This window comes from Dicentrarchus labrax, unplaced genomic scaffold (genome assembly GCF_905237075.1).
Source record: "Dicentrarchus labrax unplaced genomic scaffold, dlabrax2021, whole genome shotgun sequence".
NCBI classification, from domain to species: Eukaryota; Metazoa; Chordata; class Actinopteri; family Moronidae; genus Dicentrarchus; species Dicentrarchus labrax.
The window spans coordinates 21319105-21337845 of record NW_026136720.1 but is presented as its reverse complement, the minus strand read 5'-3'; the positions used below and the strand labels follow the sequence as shown (position 1 = coordinate 21337845).

The following is an 18741-nucleotide window of genomic DNA, read 5'->3' as shown; positions in this document are numbered from 1 at the left end:
AACACATTCAAGGATACAAGATTTTGAGTGTTGTTTTACAACACAAGGTTCTATGTTAAGATTCAGGTAGTGGTTCTCCTTAAAAACGTAATATACCCAAATTATTTACAGTAAAATTGATTAATAAGACATAAAAAGAACAGTTTTTACTGATTTTATCAGGAGAATTGTCGGAGCAGGCCTAAAAGACATATTAAAATAAGACATTATCTATGACAATCATAATCTCTATCTGAATACAAAATTAAGTTCTTCATTTTATTTAATTAAATGAAAATTATTATTATTATTAGTGTTAGCAGCAGTATAAGTAGTATTATTTGTTGTGAATGAATGAAATGACAGTACGATATAATATAGTGTAATTTATTAACATAACAGTAACAATAGTAGTATTAGTAGTAGAAATAGTGATAATATACATTTATTTTAACCTAGGTTATATATTGTCTCATTTTGCAGCGTTGCTGTGTTGAATGCCCACCAGCTGAAGGCGTGGTCAGGAAGTGACATGGCCGCCTCCTTATACGGAGCCTCATCGCCTTCCTCCGGTTACTTGTAGGTTAAATTAGTTAGTCTTTATTCCACACAAAGTTTCACCCATATTTCACCGGGACAGCGCCTTACGGAGCTCAGCATGGGCACCGTCCATGCCAGGGTAAGATGAAAGCTGGTAAACATGTTAGCTAGGACTTTGACCTGTCTGTGTGTTCAGTGAGTTGTCTGACAGAGCGGCTGCTGTGCTGCAAGAAAAAGGCCCACACTGTACATTCAACAAGGTCCAATAATGCTCAGGCATTCAGCTCTGTGATAAGAAACTGAATTACTTCCCTGCTGACCATTGCAGCGAGTTTTTAACGCCACAGTTAAACGTAAAGCTATTGGTAGTTGTAGTATTGGTAGTAAGTGACAGATGCTAGTGGTTCCTTCATTCACTGTCGCTACTGGCAGCTCTCTTTGTAAACAGCTTGTGTTTACTACACTTGCATCTTAGTGCTGTCGTTTCCTTATCCATTTATTCTTTCCAGAGCTGCTGCCAGGGCCAGGCTAGTCAAAAATATAACCAGAATACATCAATGAATATTATTGTTAACTACCTAATTAAAATGAACAGTAAAGAAAAATAGAAAGCTTTCTATGTTTTCTGCAACCTCATATCACACTTCATTTGACCTCCAAAAATCTGTCTGTAAGATAAATAAAATCTTGGTTGATTTTGCCCCTCTGTTTACGTGTTGTCTAGTTCCTCCCCCCAATAAACATTTCCCATTTTCCCAAAGCAGATATGATAATGAGATTGGCATGTCACTGACCAGACTCTGTAAAACTGAATGCTTTTTTAAAATGACAGAATGTCACATTTTATACGTAGATTGAGAGAACAATAGTCAGCAGTACTTATTAATAGTTTTAATTATGTTTCCAAGCAAAACATTTAATCTTTCTCTTATTACAGCTCCAATGTGATGATTTGCTGCTTTTCTCTGTTTTATATTGTCGTAAACTGACATCATTTGTGGGAAACTTTGATGGACATTTTCAGTTTTTTACAGATCAAATTGAGAAAATGATAGAAATAGAAAAAAAGAATCATTAGTTGCAGCCCTACTCTGCTGATGGGTGTTTTATTGTTGTGGAGAATAATAAATAAGTACAATCAGATTATGTTATTTATTTGATAGGTAAAACATGGTATGAACTCTGATTGTGATTATATTGTTTGTCTCATATTTTGTGTTACAGAGCCTGGATCCTCTGCCCATGCAAGGGCCAGAGCTAGGAGTTCAAGCTGACGACATCGAGGCTCCAGATATTGAGCAGGAGCCAAAGCAGGAAGTACTAGAAAACAAGGATGTAAGATTTGTTTTGTTCCAGGCAATAATTTCACCAGACTCTCTCAATAGGACTCTCACACTATGTTTGTGGTTGGCCATCACTTGAAAGTGCAGCTTTAGTCATTTTTGTAGGTGGAAAAAAGTGTATTTTGTTGTGGATGTTCCAGTAGTTTTCTGTCTCTCCTGTTTTTAAGGTTGTCGTTCAACGAGTGCACATAGACGGGCTCGGAAGAACCAAGGACGACGTGTTGACTTACGAAATTGCAGGAGTGTTTCGGGCAAAGAACTTGATTGATGTAGGTGCATGTTAACACAGCTGTACTAATTAATACTTGATCAATTAATACTTGTGAGTAGCTGTCCCTGCCAGCGACACATGGTTCAATTTGTGGTGCAGGTGATGCGAAAGTCCCATGAAGCCCGACAGAAGCTGCTACGCCTCGGTATCTTCAGAAAAGTTGAAGTTGTTATTGACACATCACGAGGTATTGTAAATCACTACACAGCCCTGAAAATGTTTATTATTATTCAATTTATTATACACTTTCCAGTGTACAAATTAAAGTGATTCATTTTCTGTGTTAAACCATTCTTTGTATGCTTTAGGTGAGGATGCTCTTCCTAATGGCCTCGACGTGACATTTGAAGTCACTGAGCTGAGGCGGATGACAGGCAGCTACAACACCATGGTTGGAAACAATGAAGGAAGCATGGTGAGTATTATGATGGTTATCTCATGTCACCATCTACTTACTGATCTGGATCTAATCATAGTGTCATACTGCACTGGCTTCAGTACACTGGTTTATCAATTTCTTTCTGTAAAGATATTTTTTAATGTTGACTTCAGCTGACTGCACTAGTATAATGTCACTGGATCATTTCATTATTCAGCTTGACCCAAATCTAAATTTATGTTTTATGTTTTTTTTATGCATTTGTTATTTTTTGCGACAGATTGAGTTAAAATGTCTTTTACATTGATGTTTTTATTAGTTTATTAACCTCAGTCGCTTTCATTTTAGGTGCTGGGCCTGAAGTTACCCAATGTATTTGGTCGGGCAGAGAAAATGACCTTCCAATTCTCCTATGGGACCAAAGAGACGTCCTATGGCCTGTCCTTCTTCAAACCCCAACCAGGTCACTTTGAACGCAAGTAAGATCTTTACAACGTCAAAAACTAAATTCACATGGTATGCATGTGTATCTGTTATGCAGTTACTGCCCTCATTAGTGTGGTGGTGGAGGTTGGAGAATGAGGGCAGATGAGATGACTCTGCTGGTACTTCAGCTTTAGATTTGGGTCTTATGGAGGTAAATGCCCGAGCAATCTGTGCAGTAACTATGGACTGATATATTTTATAATCATAAAGGAATCCTCGCAGTGTATTTACATTTCTTCTTTTCTTTTTTCAGTATCTCACTAAACGTGTACAAAGTAACAGGTCAGTTTCCATGGAGTTCGCTGAGGGAGACGGATCGAGGCATCTCCACAGAACTGAGTGTAAATATCAATTTTGTTCATTCTCTTGCCTCCTTGCACATGGATGAAGTGAATTAACCCATTTAGGTTGTATTTTCACATAATGAGCTGAAAAGAATCATAGAAGGCGTCAAAATAAAGTCCAGTTGTGGGCTGGAGCTGTGTGGATTTGTTTTAGACCTATTGTCTTGCACTAACATTTACTTACCATATATGGATGGATATTGAAAGAGGCCTACCAATTATTTTTCACATGCTGTAAAGAGACAACAGCTGCTATGTATGCGGTATGCTCATTTACTGCAAATAAAAATAAGAAACTGGTGTTTGTTTTTTTTTATACCAATTTACCACCCACAGTTTCCCGTGTGGAAGACCAGCCAAACCCTGAAGTGGGAGGGAGTGTGGAGAGAGCTGGGCTGTCTGGCCCGCACTGCCTCGTTTGCCGTCCGGGAGGAGAGCGGCCATTCACTCAAGTCCTCACTCTCGGTATTTGTCTCATGCTTTACGTTGAAGATTTTACTATAGGATTTAAAATATTTTTGGAGTTTCCTGAAGTCCTCTGTCAGAGAATTCATGGCAAAGCTGTTATTCAGTTCTCGAGTCAGTCAGTTTCAAAACATTTTGCACAACAAACTCCCATAACTTGCGGGGACAGTGAGTGGTGGATTTGGGTTATGGTGAATCATTGAAAAAGACTGAATATCTAATAGGACATTGCAGTAAGAAACCAATACGTAGCAGTAGTTGTGTGAATTGTGCTGTTTTGTTTTACAGCATTCTATGGTCATCGACACCAGAAACTCCTCCATCCTTCCCAGGAAAGGTGGCCTGTTGAAGATCCATCAGGTTTGTTGTTTAACACTTAGCCACAGCCTTTTTTTTTTCTAAAACTGAAAACAATACGAGTGAACTGTGCACCAGGTTGATGTTTTGTTTTGTGGTTGTGTAGGAACTTGCTGGTTATACTGGGGGAGACGCCAGTTTCCTGAAGGAGGACTTTGAGATCCAGCTCAACAAAACACTCTTTTGGGACTCTGTGAGATTCTACAGTTTTTATTTCATGTTAGCAAATGATCTCTTCTAAAGGCACTTAATGTATTTTACCTTTTAAGTAGTACTGTAGTATAAATTAGAGGATGTAGAAATATAAGATTATTTGTGGTTTATTTATGTACAATAATTAATTTCCAGGGTTCGAATCTGACCTGCGGCCCTTTGCTGCGTGTCATCCCCCCTCTCTGCCCCCCTTTCCTGTCTAGCTGTCCCTATCCAATAAAGGCAATAAAAGGCCAAAAAAAGTAACTTAAAAAAATAGTTGTTGTGATGTACTTCTTCGGTTAGTTTGTAGTTTCTGTAATTCTGAGTTAACTTTACTAAACACTTAAACTCTCTCCTCCAGGTCCTTTCTGCGTCATTGTGGGGCGGTTTGCTCCTACCCATCGGTGACAAGCCAACAAGCATAGCGGACAGGTAAAGAAATATCCTTTTATTATCCACAACCAGGGTTTTTTGACATTCTGACACTGTGAACCACCACCACCACCATCCCCCCGCAAGACCAAATCAAGACAACCTTTTTAAACTTGTATACGTTTATTTTTTAAACACAAATGGCACCGTTAAAAGTATATCAAATTGATCCCTGGTAGCTCACCTGGTAGAACTTGTGCCCCATGTACCAAGGCTAAGTCCTTGGTACAGCAACCATGGGTTTGAATCTGACCTGTGGCCTTCTGCTGTGTGTCGCCGACCCTCCATCTCTCTCCCCTTTCCTGTCAATCTTCAGCTGAACCATACAATAAAGGCAAAAAGCCCCCACGAAAAATAAAAAAAAGTATATTAAATGAGCTATTAGCAGTTCCTGTTTGTAACGTACCCATGGATGTCTAGGCAGCTATCCTACTTTGATACTGAAGACAACTTATTCTTAGTAACTTTTAGAGTGGGAGTTCACATTGAATCTAAAAATAGGTGTATCGTGTCTGTGTGATGAGTTATGACTCAGAGAGGTCAGATCAGCAGGCCAAACTACAATAACTAACTTGCAGTAGTTTTCAGAGCATGCCCCTTTCCCTTTCACAGCATGAGAACCTCTGAATTAGACCAACTGTAACCTAACAACGTTAAATTAAATTAAGTTAAATTAAAAAAACTTAATAAACTGTAGGGTTCTTTCTGTATTCACAGACAGCTCATAACTGATGCCGTATTGTGTGTCTTTGTCAACCTCCTAGGTTTTATCTAGGTGGTCCCACCAGTATCAGAGGGTTCAGTATGTACAGTATGGGCCCACAGAGTGAAGGTGAGACATTAACTTGAATGAGTTGCTTGGTAACCACACTGAAATTTGATGGTTAATTGAAAGGTTGTGTGCTGGTATTACTGGTATGGCAGGGGACTACCTGGGAGGAGAGGGATACTGGGCTGGAGGCCTCCACCTCTACACCCCTCTACCCTTCAGACCAGGCAGAGGGGGCTTTGGTGACCTCTTCAGAACACACTTCTTCCTCAATGCTGGAAACCTTTGTAACCTCAACTATGGTGAGTAGTTGGAGACAGAATTAGCACCAGTGTTATGACTGTTAAAGGTTCATGTTTTATGGAGCAGGCCTTGACATTTGTGCCTTTCTTTCTGTTAGGATTGGGTCGATTTGAGTCTTTATCTGACTCTTATCTAGTTCAGGTTTGGAGAGAGGTGTTGGGGTGAAACAGAGCTGAAACTGTTGTTGAAGGATTTTGCCCTAGTTTACTTTATGGCTGAGTTTATGTGTTTTTTTTTTTTTTATTCAGGTGAAGGTCCAAAAGCACATTTGAAGAAACTGGCAGAATGCATCCGCTGGTCATATGGACTGGGCATTGTGCTGCGTTTGGGGAACATTGCCCGACTGGAGCTGAATTACTGCATTCCTATGGGAGTCCAGAGTGGAGACAGGTAAAACTTGTTAGGGGAGCTAATTTTAGTTTAAGATGAGTTTGAATTTCACCCAATTAGATTTATTTTAGAGACATTTAAGGCACACTGGGTAAACTTGGTGTCCTGTAACCTGCAAACAGACAATGAAAGATTCATTTTAGTTTGTAAACACCAGCATAGAGCAAAAATCCCACTGAAACATCTCTACAGGTGAGTCTCCTCAACCCATGCACTGTAACTCACACGTGTGTCTACATGTGTGTTATATAGAACAATGTCAAAATCTTGTAAGCAGATCCTTTCACAGTGAACAAAAGCTTTAACTCTACAATCACATAGATACATGTGATAATATTACAGACACACCTCTTGTGTCCTTACACCGGAAATAATCTGATTCTTGGTTTGCTTTGGTTTTCATCTGATTTTCTCCGGTCCTTGCAGGATATGTGACGGGGTCCAGTTTGGAGCCGGAATCAGATTCCTATGAAACCACATTTCTTGGACCTGGAGCTCCCTTGTGTTTCAAAATTAATTGTATGCCAGAACCATTTAATTGGAAGGGGAAATTGCTTGTACAGAATTGTTGTTGCGACTAATTAGTTCAATAAAAGTGTTTGCACTGACGGTGTATTTTGATGTATCATTTCTTGTCATGTGCTATCAGAGGTCAAATACAGCACTCAGATTTTACTCAGGTCACATTACTGTGTAGAAATTGGTCAATACATTGTTTTCTATTAACCTAAGTCTACCACAAGATAGACTTGTAGTTATCAATGTGTTATACTTTCAAAAACAACATTAAACACTATTGCTGGTAAACAAAGCTTTGAACTTATAGAAATTACTGATTTTTGAGACATTTATACACACACATTTTTGTAATTTTTCATAACTAAAGAGACCCCAAAATAAATAAAATCAAACCTGTATGCAGGTGTAGCCAACAAAAAGGATTTAGGGTACTGTTAATATGCTGTGTGTGTATACATATATATCGTATACGTACGTATAAACTCTGTAAACTTAAAAGGAAGAACATTTAAATATATAAAATAAAATAAACTACATTAAGTTCTGTCAATATGAGCCTCACTAATACACCTGTGTATGTCACTATCAGACGTCAACTTGCACATAGCAGCAACCATTTCACTGCGCACCACCTCAGCGCACACTAACGGTCACATGACGCGTGACGCTCCACGCGGTTGGTTAAACCTGCGCATGCTCTGTACTCACTGTTCCGTAGCATTTTAGCTAGCCAGAACAGCAGCGATTGCGGGAAGACGGACTGTGGGGGGTGTTCATTCACGGGCTTTTCGGCATTTTATCTCCCTGATCCCCCTTTTCTGAACAAGATATTTACTGATCACACAGCGCGGTTTGTGCTACAGTTATCTAAAACGTGTTTGTCCTGCGGTTGTATTAGCGGTCTTATCTGTGAGCGGCAGGCACCGGACGCACGCTGATGGCGGTCACTATCGAGGATCTCTATCGGAACTACGGGATCCTTGCTGATGCTAGTAAGGACAACCTCAGCCAGGTAAATGAAGGCAGACGTGTTCGGGTTTTTAAGCACGGTTGAACCAGTGACTTTGTTGCTTTCCGTAGCGCCCTGTTGTACTTCCTGCGGTGATAACTTTGACGGAAGCTACATTTAACATTGTTGTGTGCGTGCTGTGCTAACAGTAGCTATCCTCCGTAGTGACCGGGGCTAGTGTTAATGGCCTCGCCGTGGCGACGTTTGAGACAGACGGTGACGCTACTAACTCCAGATTCCTGATTGTTAAATCAACCAGACGATTATTTACTTATGTGAACGCATTTTCATTCAAACTAGAATCAGGACAACTCGCTTTAGTCCAGGTTGTTGAATCAAATTCTCAGAAATACTGCTCATTCAGTTTAATGTTTTTGTGGAGTTTGATGAAAACTTGGTCTGTTACCGACTGGGTAAAATTATTTGACATTACTAAATTTGAATTCCAGTTTCTAGCACATCGTTGACATTTTAAAGGTTTGTTTTGCCTGTTCTGCAAGTGCAGCTAAGTTACACCCTTTAACAGGAACTGGTTGAAGTGTTTTTTTTTTGTAAGTGATATACATTTAAAACTACTTAGTCTATATGCATTACAAACTTAAATCCACGTTCTGCAGTTTTCTCTGAGCTATCACCTTGAAAATGAATGAAAGACATTTCTTTAGGCTGCCACTTAAGAGGTTGATGAGGTTCCAGCAGAGTAGAGTTGTATTTACATAATGTTTGGACGACTCGCAAGAATGATCAAAATCAATCCAGCAGAGAGATTTCCTCTAGAAGAAAATGCCTTGTCTTGCAAATTCCATGTAGGTTTTCTGTTGTTGACCACCAGTCTTATTTCCCCAGAATTAGAAAGCTCCCCCAGAACCTCACAGGGCATCATACAATTGTTCACAGGCTGAGGATCGGCATGAATTAATATGGGATGTTGTAAATCTTGCAGATGTTTAAGGCTTTACCTTTTTTTTTTTTGCAGCACAAAGATGCCTACCAGGTAATCTTGGATGGCGTGAAGGGTGGCCCGAAGGAGAAGCGCCTGGCAGCGCAGTTTATTCCCAAGTTCTTCAGCAGCTTTCCGGAACTGGCCGATGCAGCCATTAATGCTCAGCTTGATCTTTGTGAAGATGAGGATGTGTCGGTGAGTAATAAAGGACACAGGTGTGCATGTGCACTAATAGACTAGTTGGCAGGTGCAGAGTTTTTTCTTTTTTCTTGACCTTTAAAATAGTTTGTTCCATGTGCTCCTGGGTTAATGAGAAGTTTCATCCCTTGACTGTGTAGATTCACAATAGTGATTTTTATTCCATCATAATGACGCCCTCTGTGTGTGTGTTCACTTGTGTTTGTCCAGATTCGGCGGCAGGCCATCAAGGAGCTCCCGCGGTTTGCAACTGGCGAGAACATCCTCAGAGTTGCAGATATTCTCACCCAGCTCCTTCAGACAGGTACTGGATGCCTCAAGCTAAACACCTAAAATACATTCATATCCTTTTTAGGGTACATAAGTTGTCTTTGCAAACAACCTCACTGACAGGAGTGGGTTATACTATAAATGCATTCATGTTGTTTACTTCAGTATTAATTCTAATATTAAATAAACATCTTTAAGAATGATGACTGAAGAATCTGTAATTGTTTGTGCTTTCAGATGATACAGCAGAGTTCAACCAAGTGAATGCATCACTTATTTCTATCTTCAAGATAGATGCCAAGGGTAAGTGTTGCTTTTCCCCGCTCTTGAACCAATAATGTTTTTTGTAGAAAAGAGAGAAATTTCTTACTCTTCCTTCTTGGGATACTTATCCGAAATACTTTTTTTTTTTAAAAATACAGATAAATAAATTTACCCTGCTAACATTCATCCATCACATCCAATGGATCTGAATTTAGATTGTTATAACATTTAGAACTGAGAGCAGAATAATTTGTATGCCAACCTTATACAAAATGGCTGTTTGGACTGTACTGTTTTGTAAACGTGAGACATCAATCTGTCACCATTCTGTGTATTTCATAATTGTTGCATCCCTAGTTCAGATTGGGGTCGTGGTCCCATTGAGTTTGTAATCACTCACTTGCACTGACACAATCCCACCTATTGCTGTCTTCTGTCGTCCAGGTACTCTCGGAGGCCTCTTCTCTCAGATCCTACAGGGAGAGGACATAGTGCGGGAAAGGGCCATCAAGTTTCTGTCAGCCAAACTAAAGACCCTGCCAGAGGATGTCATGACAAAGGAGGTGGAGGACTACGTCTTTGCAGAGACAAAAAAGGTTAGCATTTAGTGTAGATTTGATTGTTGATCATAGGTGAGTGATGGACTGGAATCAGCACGTGTGAAGACTAGGGATGGATCTGTATCGGCTATGAGCTTTATGGACCCAATCCGGGACTTGGTATCAGCAGATACTCAATGAATGACTGATCGGGTCGGGGACTGAAAAAACTTAATTGGGAATTTATATTTCTAAATTGTAAAGGCATAGGGTCTCTACTAATAAATGTATATCAATAGAGGCCCTATGAGCACATGGTGGAGGTGCATTTGCGTGCAGATGGAGGCACACCCACACTTTTCAACCTATACATGCTTGTTAATGCCTTATTTGAAGATTTGGGTCTCTGATTGACAGCGGCAGTGTGTGCGAAGCGAGTGGGGTTGAGATAGAGAAGGAGCAGCAGAGAGACAGTGAATAAAGGATGCCACTTTTAAGACCTAAGTAAAGCTCCCATATGTTGTTTCCTAACTGCTGAAAAAGCCAAATAGTTAATCGTGTTGAAGATGATGTCAGTTGTGCAAGGAGAGGAGGGACTGTTCACAGAGGTGTCCTTTTGTCTGTGATTGTGTGATGGGGCAGCTAGCTAATCAGCTGCTATGTGCAGCTCTACAATGTAATAAGCCTTTATCCTTTTTAAATAGTAAAAGAAGAAAATTAATGGCGGTCAAAGTTGATATTGTGGCAGGTTGCCATAAATTAATGTATAAGAAACACTGTAATAAATCAGATCTTATCGACGCAAGATATTAAAAATGATGCATCCAGAGTGCATCCTAAATTGTATCCTGTGCACACTTTTTTTTTTTTTATTGGGACAACCATGTCTTGAACTTTTATGCTGGTGCACCGATGCAAATCGGAGAATCTTACCATCCCTATTTATTATATTGCCACAATGTTAATAATGTCTTGGTGGATGTGAGCATGTGTAAAAACAGACAAGAACGTGCGTTGATAAAGATTGTTTTTGTCTTCTCTGCTGCCTCCTCAGGTGCTGGAGGATGTGACAGGAGAGGAGTTTGTGCTGTTGATGCGTGTAGTGTCGGGCCTGCGGGTGCTGCAGACAGTGAATGGACGGCAGCAGCTGGTGGAGCTGGTGGTGGAGCAGGCTTTCCTGGAGCAGGCCCTCAACCCAGCTGACCCAGACACTGTTGACCGCCTGTTGCAGTGCACACGCCAGGCCTTGCCCCTGTTCTCTGTGAGTACAACCAATGCACTTTACATAAACCACTGCCTTTACATATACTCTACTAGAAGTCGCTGATATGCTGGTCTTAAGTTAGATTTTGGTGTTATGTTGCATTTTTTAATTTATTGTTTTAGTACAGGTTGGACTGCAATTATTTAAAAAAAAAGAGAGAATTAAACATTTGTTGGCATTAGAGCAGCATTTGTACGTATTTTACAGTGAATCTTGTAAATCACTGCTGAATGCATAATACCAAATAAATTGAACAGTATTTCTAAAACAATGAATACTTACTACAAATGCCATATATTAAAACACATGGCATACAGTTAGGGCTTTAACTTTCTTTTTATTGTGTGTTTATCTGCAGATTATGATTAATTGCTTGCTATATAAAATGTCAATTGTTGGGGGGGGGGAAATCACTACGTTCACTTAAGTTAAGACAAAGAAAGAAGCTGTAACCAGAAAATATTCTGTTAATCTAATAGAGTAATTGAAAGATCGCTGCAGCTGTACTCGTACTGTTTTCAAATTTATTCATCCTGTTGGCCAAACTTTATTAGTAATCATAGTTTATTGTGTGATTAATCATATTTTTATCCTGTCATGTAGAAAAATGTCCATTCCACACGTTTTGTAACTTACTTCTGTGAACACGTCCTGCCCAACCTGAGTGCCCTGACAAGTCCTGTGGCTGAGCTCGACATTCAGTTGGAGGTGAGTTTTTCTTTTTACTGTCTAATGGAAAATTTGCATTTTCTTGCTTTTATATTAATTGATCATACCCTTACCACCTCCTTTATTTACATCATTATATGGTCCTTTCAGCTAATTCCACCAAAGTGCTGCAGTGTTTCAAGGATTACTGGACTGTCAGGCGTGGTTGTTGTAATTGGGACACATACGTAGTGTTATGGGATAGTCAAAGTCAAATCTAAAAGTAGACTGGTAAATTACCTTGGTCCATAAGTGAGTTTAAAATGTCCTGCATTTGACATCTTCCACATTTATTGTTGGAAATTATTTCCCCCTTGGGATGTCCCATCTCGTTTTCAAGGGGGTCCTAAACAACAAAGTACACAACTAAAAAAACAAAAATGTTTGCAACGATAACAGCATACAATAAAAACAAAGGAAACATAAAGACACAAAACAGATATCAAGACAAGATCATACTCCAAGCAGAGCATGAAAATGGATCATTCATTCACAGCCTAGAGCGGCAGTGTTAATGTCGGTAAAAGCCTTCAGTAAATAGAGTTACAAGACATGATGATAAAATTAAGAAGATATGAAGGTCTTATGAACATGCACAACTGTCAGTAAGAACACAGCATTTTTAAAGATGTGATGAGATAATATAGACTAAATATTTACAGGTAGGTTATTCCTGTTGGAGGGAGCTTTAAACATAAAGGATTTCTTAGCCATTGACTTATAAACTGCAGGAATCATATCATCATAACATTATGGCACTGATTTGTTTTGAAATGTTGGATTTAACTGCAAAAAGGTTGTTGCAGCTACTGTTTGCTGCACACTTCTACTCTAAATACTTGTTTTGAGTATTTTGATTGTGAATGTAACATGTTTGACGTGGCTTTAACTATGATGGTGCATTTCGGCAAGAGACGTCCAGTCACTGAGCTTAAAATTCTCCAATGTGCATCTCTAACAAGAACTGAAAACACAATCTGCAGTTAAATCAATCCAGTTTTAAATTCTGGTTCAGTTGTGGGTGAATTCTGCAACTATAGCTCTCTTATGGTTTCAACTATAATGACGAAGCATTTTGAATTTCCTACTGCTCTGACTTGTGCTGGCCTCTTCTCTGCCAATGGCAGCTGAGGCTTGTGGGTATTATCGTACCGGTATTTAGAACTGGCAGGCAAAGCATGATCTCTCATAAAGAAAGCTGAAATAATTATAACTGGTGGCCATAAAGTAAACCTATAGGATTACCTATTTGAGGAGAGTAAATGGATTGTACTTGCACTGCGTACTTTAGTGTCTTTCTAGTCTTTCTACCACTCAAAGCGCTTACACTACATTCACACAATGAATGACCTGCAGCATTAGGAGCCAGGGATCGAACCGCTAACCTTCTGATTAGTGGACGACCCCCTCTACATCCTGAGCTACAGCTGCCCCAGTGCATTTTTTCTTTGTGAATTAACATGAAGGATATCATTTAAGGAAATAATTACAGAACAGGGGAAAAGTCTTCCAGAAGCAATGGCCCTTCCAACTTTGCAACTCTATAGCCCATTAAAAAACTAACAGTGCCTGTTCAGTGTGGCCATTAGACAAAATACTACTTTCCCCAACCTGGATTTATTCTGTCTGAATCAGCACTTCCACTCCTGAGAGGCCTGACGAATATGGCCACTGGTGTGAGGTCGATATTCCTAATGTCTGACATTTGGTGAGTGGTTGTAGTAGTAAACAAAGTCAGTGTGGCAGCCACCTGTCAGAGGTGTCAGCCAACTGCATGTTGTTAATGGGTCATTAGTCTGCACCACGCAACACTGTTTCTCATTAGCAATGCACATTACACTGTGTGAAGGGATCTGCTAAAGCTGTGTGTATGTGTTTGTGTGTGTAGGTGCTGAAGCTGCTTGCTGAGATGAGTCCGTTCTGTGGAGACATGGAGAAGCTGGAGGCCAACGTCAACATGCTGTTTACCAAGCTGCTGGTGAGAACTGATTGTCCTGTTGCTGTTGGACAAAAGAAAACAAGTGGAAATGCACTTAATAATCAAAATATACGTTTCCTCCAGATCCATTCTGAGAATGTATTGCTCTTCTTTTAGCATTTTCTTGTTTTGGATTCATATTCTCAGTCAGCTTTCTACTGTGGGCTCCTGGCCAACTGAGGATACATTTTCTGGCTAAAGATACTTTGATAGCAGTTGTTGTGACAATCAACAACATAAATTATTAACTTTCCCTGGTCAGATTGTCTTATCTGGTCTCAAAGTAGTGGAGACTTTATAGAAATATGTCCTCATAGGCTTATCTATAAATTATAAACTGGTTATAGTTATTGACACAGGGAACTGTGGCCCAAATAGTAACACTTTATAGTGCAGGCTGCACAATAATTGTTAAAATATAAAGGTATCCTATTTGTTCTACTAAACCCGAATGGTCCGAGTAACAAATCTTCCAGTCGTGATTGTTCATGTTTATTCTGTTATGTATAGGAGTTCATGCCTCTGCCACCAGAAGAGGTGGAGAATGGAGAGAACTCTGCAAACGAGGAGCCAAAACTGCAGTTCAGCTATGTGGAGTGTCTCCTCTTCAGCTTCCACCAGCTGGGCAAGAAGCTGCCAGACTTCCTCCTCGACAAAGTGGATGCTGAGCGCCTCAAAGACTTCAAGATCAGGTGAGCGAGTGACGTATATAAAGAGCTTAAACCAAAGGGTGATTTTGGTGGTTTAGCTTAATCTACAGAATCATTATATGCCAAAATGGGCTCATGGAATTGAATGTGCTATGTGTTTCAACAGGTTACAGTATTTTGCCAGAGGTCTGCAGGTTTACATCAGACAGCTGCGAGTAGCACTGCAAGGCAAGACAGGAGATGCTCTGAAGACAGAGGAGGTAACAACTACTATCAACTTAACTTTGATTGCTTAGCTGAAGTAGAAACTTCATGCGTACAGTCAACAGAAATGCAAACTGGGCAGTGTTGAGTTGTTAAGTGCTGCTGTAAAATATCTGAAAGACCAACTTGTTTTTTTTTTTGTGTAATCAGAACAAGATCAAAGTGGTGGCCCTGAAGATCACAAACAACATCAACGTCCTCATCAAGGTAAGGTGTTGGTCATACACACGGTGACCAGAAAAATAACGCCTGTCTAATCTAATGCAACACAACACAATCAACTTGCATTAGATACTACCTCACTTCAGAATTTCAGTTTTTATCTACTGCTGCTCAAGTTTGTTGTATTGAGTCGTTTTTTGTGATGGGGTTTTGGGCTATACTTCGTGTTGTTGTTGTTACACTGAGCTGCAATATGTTAAAACATTTTTTTTTTTTTGTATCAAGATAAGGAGAAACACCTCACAATAATAATGCAATCCACTGCAACAATACTAAAGTAAACCCAGCACCTTCCTGACACAGTCTCAGCAACAGTTGAGAATTTCACAACTTTTACAGGGAAAGAATTTATCATAAGGACTGTTGCTTTGGATTGCATTACAGTGTACCGGGGTTGTCCCTTACTGAAGATTTTCCTAGTCGACTAGTAGTCGTTAGTTCAAGCAGTTAGTCGACTAGCCATCGCACGTTTACATTATTTATTTGGTAATGATTCTGAATGTGTCGGAAAAACTAGTAAGGAGCCTAAACATTTGGTTTATTTATTACAAACTCTCACGGAGTCATCAGCACGATGGAGGATGTATAACATTAACAGTTACTCACAAATTAACTTTCTACAGACTTGTTCCTCTCCTATTTCATTTCTCTCCTGTCCCCGCTTGAACCCGCTTTGCATTTGTCCAAACCCATTCCCCGGTAGCATTCCCCGCTTGGTCCCCCATCCTGGTCCTTAAAACCTCTTCCCGACAGTCCTTCCTTCCTAAATTCCTATGCTAGTAGTGTAAACAAGGCGATCCTGGTAATCCAAGCTCCCGGTGACATGGCCCAGGCCCTGAGACGAGTTAGACTTTTTCTATCTGACTAATGAAAAGCTGGTCGACTAAGACTCTTTCATTGAGTAATGGTTTATTATTAGGGTGGCAGCCCTACAGTGAACATGGTTTCTATTTTCTGGTCACTTGATGAATTTAGAGAATAATATAGATCTTGCATTGCAACCAATTGCTCTCTTTTTGACATGTCTCCTAAATTTGTTCCAGGATCTTTTCCACAACCCTCCATCATTCAAGAGCACAGTCACTCTGTCCTGGAAACCCGTCCAGAAGTCAGAGGCAGTAGCGTAAGTCTGCTCGCACTTCTTGTCACCAATGTTGTCTTTAGTTAGAGGTGATAGAAACACCTAGCAGACAGACGCCATAGAGACAGCAGCTGAGTGTGCTTGCTGCCCCATGAGGTCGTCATCTACTTTACTTTTGTGTTTGCAGGCCCAAGCGCCCGTCGGGTGAGGAGATGGGCTCTGGTGGCAGCACAAAAAAACAGATCTCTCCTCAACCACGGAGGGATGCGCGACAGATCTACAATCCCCCCAGCGGCAAGTACAGCGCCACCATTGGCAATTTTAACTATGGTGAGCAACACTGGTGGCACACTTTTTTTTTCTCTTTTTATTTTTGTAAACGTTGTGCAGCATGTTCAGCTTTTTATTTTATACTGACATTTGGTTATTCGACTCCTTTTTGCTTTAGCTAATTCATCTACAGTTTTCTAATCACATCTGTCTGTAAGGACTTGTTTAATGGTTTGGTTGACACAATTCTAAGGAAACCTTCACTGTCTATGGAATTAGTTAAAAAATACTATACTGAAACTCACTGGAAACGTATTTGACATATTTGTCAAATGCTGACCATTGTGTAGATTTAAAGGAAGCTCTGAAAAGTCTGTATCTTGCTCATTTACAGCAGCTAAAATAATTCCAGTCAAATGAAAACTCACTGCCAAAAAAGCAACAAACCTTTCAAGATACACCTGCAGCATAATCTACTCTTCCATTGTTCATTTGCCTTTTAAATATCTAAATTTGTTACCATGAGCTGTGAGACTGTGATTTTATGACATGAAAGTAATGTATTTAACTACAGTGGGGATATTTAATACTGAGGAGGGGGAGTGTTCCTTTAATAACAGTACAACTACTCGTAGTGTCCCTTTTCATACACCTGGCCTACCCACTGTCCATACATTGTATAAAACAGCAGTTAAACACATTTGATAAAAAACAAATGATGAGACATAATGTTAATCTGAAATTCTGTGATATAAAAATTAATGACAGGAAATGCAAATAATAATGGTAATAAGATGCATGACCCTATTGAAATGTTGTTTTTCTGACTCCAGAGCAGCGTGGCGGGTTCAGGGGCGGCCGCGGACGAGGCTTCGGAACCAGAGGCAACAGGAGCCGAGGCCGAATTTACTGAAACAAACGCACACACATACAGTACATCTTGCTCATTGAACTGCATCACATCAAGATCTTTTCCACACCAAAATGGACTATTTGTCACCTACTCTTCTGTTTTTTAACTGGTCTCCACATCTTTTTCACTTTCCCGACTCGCACATCCAGAATTTTTTTTGTTGTATTTAGAGGGGGTGGGGTTTGGTTTGCTGTCTTCAGAATACACCGGGCTCAGACTTTTTAACATTTATTCTCTGTGCTCCTCTTGGCCAAGGCAATGGTTCAAGTCAACCTAAATGTTTTTGGTTTTTTTCCCCTTAATTTTTTTAATATTCTGTGTATTTTTGTGGAACAAAAGACTGCCAAGTTGTAACTGATAATATTTTTTGTCAGATTGTTGTAGGAAAAGATAAAGAACCTCTCGTTTTGCAACCTGTTGATGAATGCATTTCTTTCTTCCTTTTTATTTAATCTTGTTTTCTTTTTTATTAGAGCTTAAGTTGAATTGGCTGACTATGCTACTTTGTATGAATCAATGATGTTTCATTGGATTTTTATCATAAACTTGTATGGAAGTATGAAACTTTTGACTTTTACTTGTTTATGTACAATTTTGCAGTAATTAAGCTGAAAACTGGTCAGGAATGAAGACAAAGATACACAATATTACAGCTTCAGATATCATTTTTGTCAATGCAAGACTTGTCCTGCATGTTTAAAACCTAACTTTTCTCCCCTCGTTCCGTCTTCTGATGATGCATTCACTCGCTCAAACACTCATTCATCCCATTTATCCTTTCCATCCTCCTGTTTTACCTTTTTTTTCTATTGGTACTCGCCTATATTTGTACCAAAGCATAGTGAAGAGAGGCAATTTTAGCCCCTAATCCGGTATCTACATTGAGAATACACACACTGCTGTCTGCATGTCAGCATCAACACTGTACCATTTCGTAATCGTGTGTTTGTTGAGGGTGGGTGTGTCAGCTTTGAAGTAGAAAAGAGTAAAATTTGACTATCAATAATAGAAGGGCCTATAAATAGTTGCTGCCATGTTTAGAATACACTTTATTTTGCACACTCTTGTCTTTCAGGCTCTGCTTGTTGCACACGCTCCTACACGCAAACACCTTTCTGCTGTAATACTAGTGAGGACCTTCCATCCACTACATAGTCTACTTAACATAAAGTGAACTTAAACCTGTATCTTAAATTTGAACCTCATTGCAAAGCCCATCTTTCTGGTGTTTTTTTGTACTTTAGTATAAATTTGGAAATTAAATCCAAAAAACTGTCTGGGGCACACATCAGTTGGATGTGAGGTGTTCACTTACCTAATCTTTTATTTTATGTCTAGTCCATACTTACCTCAAGCTTTACCCAAACTTAGTCTAATCTTAATGCTCTTTATTTTT

At 39.6% G+C, this 18741-nt stretch overlaps 2 protein-coding genes across 4 annotated transcripts; both read left to right on the top strand.

Moving 5' to 3' along the window:
- Positions 1-491: 491 nt before the first annotated feature.
- samm50 (SAMM50 sorting and assembly machinery component) lies at positions 492-6861 on the top strand. Of its 2 annotated transcripts, none has more exons than XM_051382377.1 (15): positions 492-658; positions 1744-1854; positions 2030-2131; positions 2233-2320; positions 2442-2548; positions 2861-2991; positions 3252-3339; positions 3679-3807; positions 4096-4167; positions 4271-4357; positions 4721-4791; positions 5556-5623; positions 5716-5862; positions 6112-6253; positions 6680-6861. In XM_051382377.1, the coding sequence occupies exons 1-15, from the start codon at positions 638-640 to the stop codon at positions 6723-6725; spliced, it is 1410 nt and encodes a 469-aa protein (XP_051238337.1). In that variant the 5' UTR covers positions 492-637; the 3' UTR covers positions 6726-6861. The 2 variants fall into 2 exon arrangements, with proteins under 2 accessions (XP_051238337.1, XP_051238336.1); XM_051382376.1 differs by having other exon boundaries at positions 5556-5625; positions 5709-5862.
- A 616-nt stretch (positions 6862-7477) lies between these two features.
- api5 (apoptosis inhibitor 5) lies at positions 7478-17909 on the top strand. Of its 2 annotated transcripts, none has more exons than XM_051382333.1 (14): positions 7478-7784; positions 8758-8919; positions 9133-9226; positions 9430-9495; positions 9901-10052; positions 11050-11256; positions 11863-11967; positions 13856-13945; positions 14456-14637; positions 14762-14855; positions 15010-15066; positions 16125-16204; positions 16350-16456; positions 17266-17909. In XM_051382333.1, exons 1-14 carry the CDS (start codon positions 7710-7712, stop codon positions 17343-17345), a joined length of 1551 nt encoding a protein of 516 aa, XP_051238293.1. In that variant the 5' UTR covers positions 7478-7709; the 3' UTR covers positions 17346-17909. The 2 variants fall into 2 exon arrangements, with proteins under 2 accessions (XP_051238293.1, XP_051238292.1); XM_051382332.1 differs by having other exon boundaries at positions 7479-7784; positions 16350-16492.
- The last annotated feature ends 832 nt before the right edge of the window (positions 17910-18741 follow it).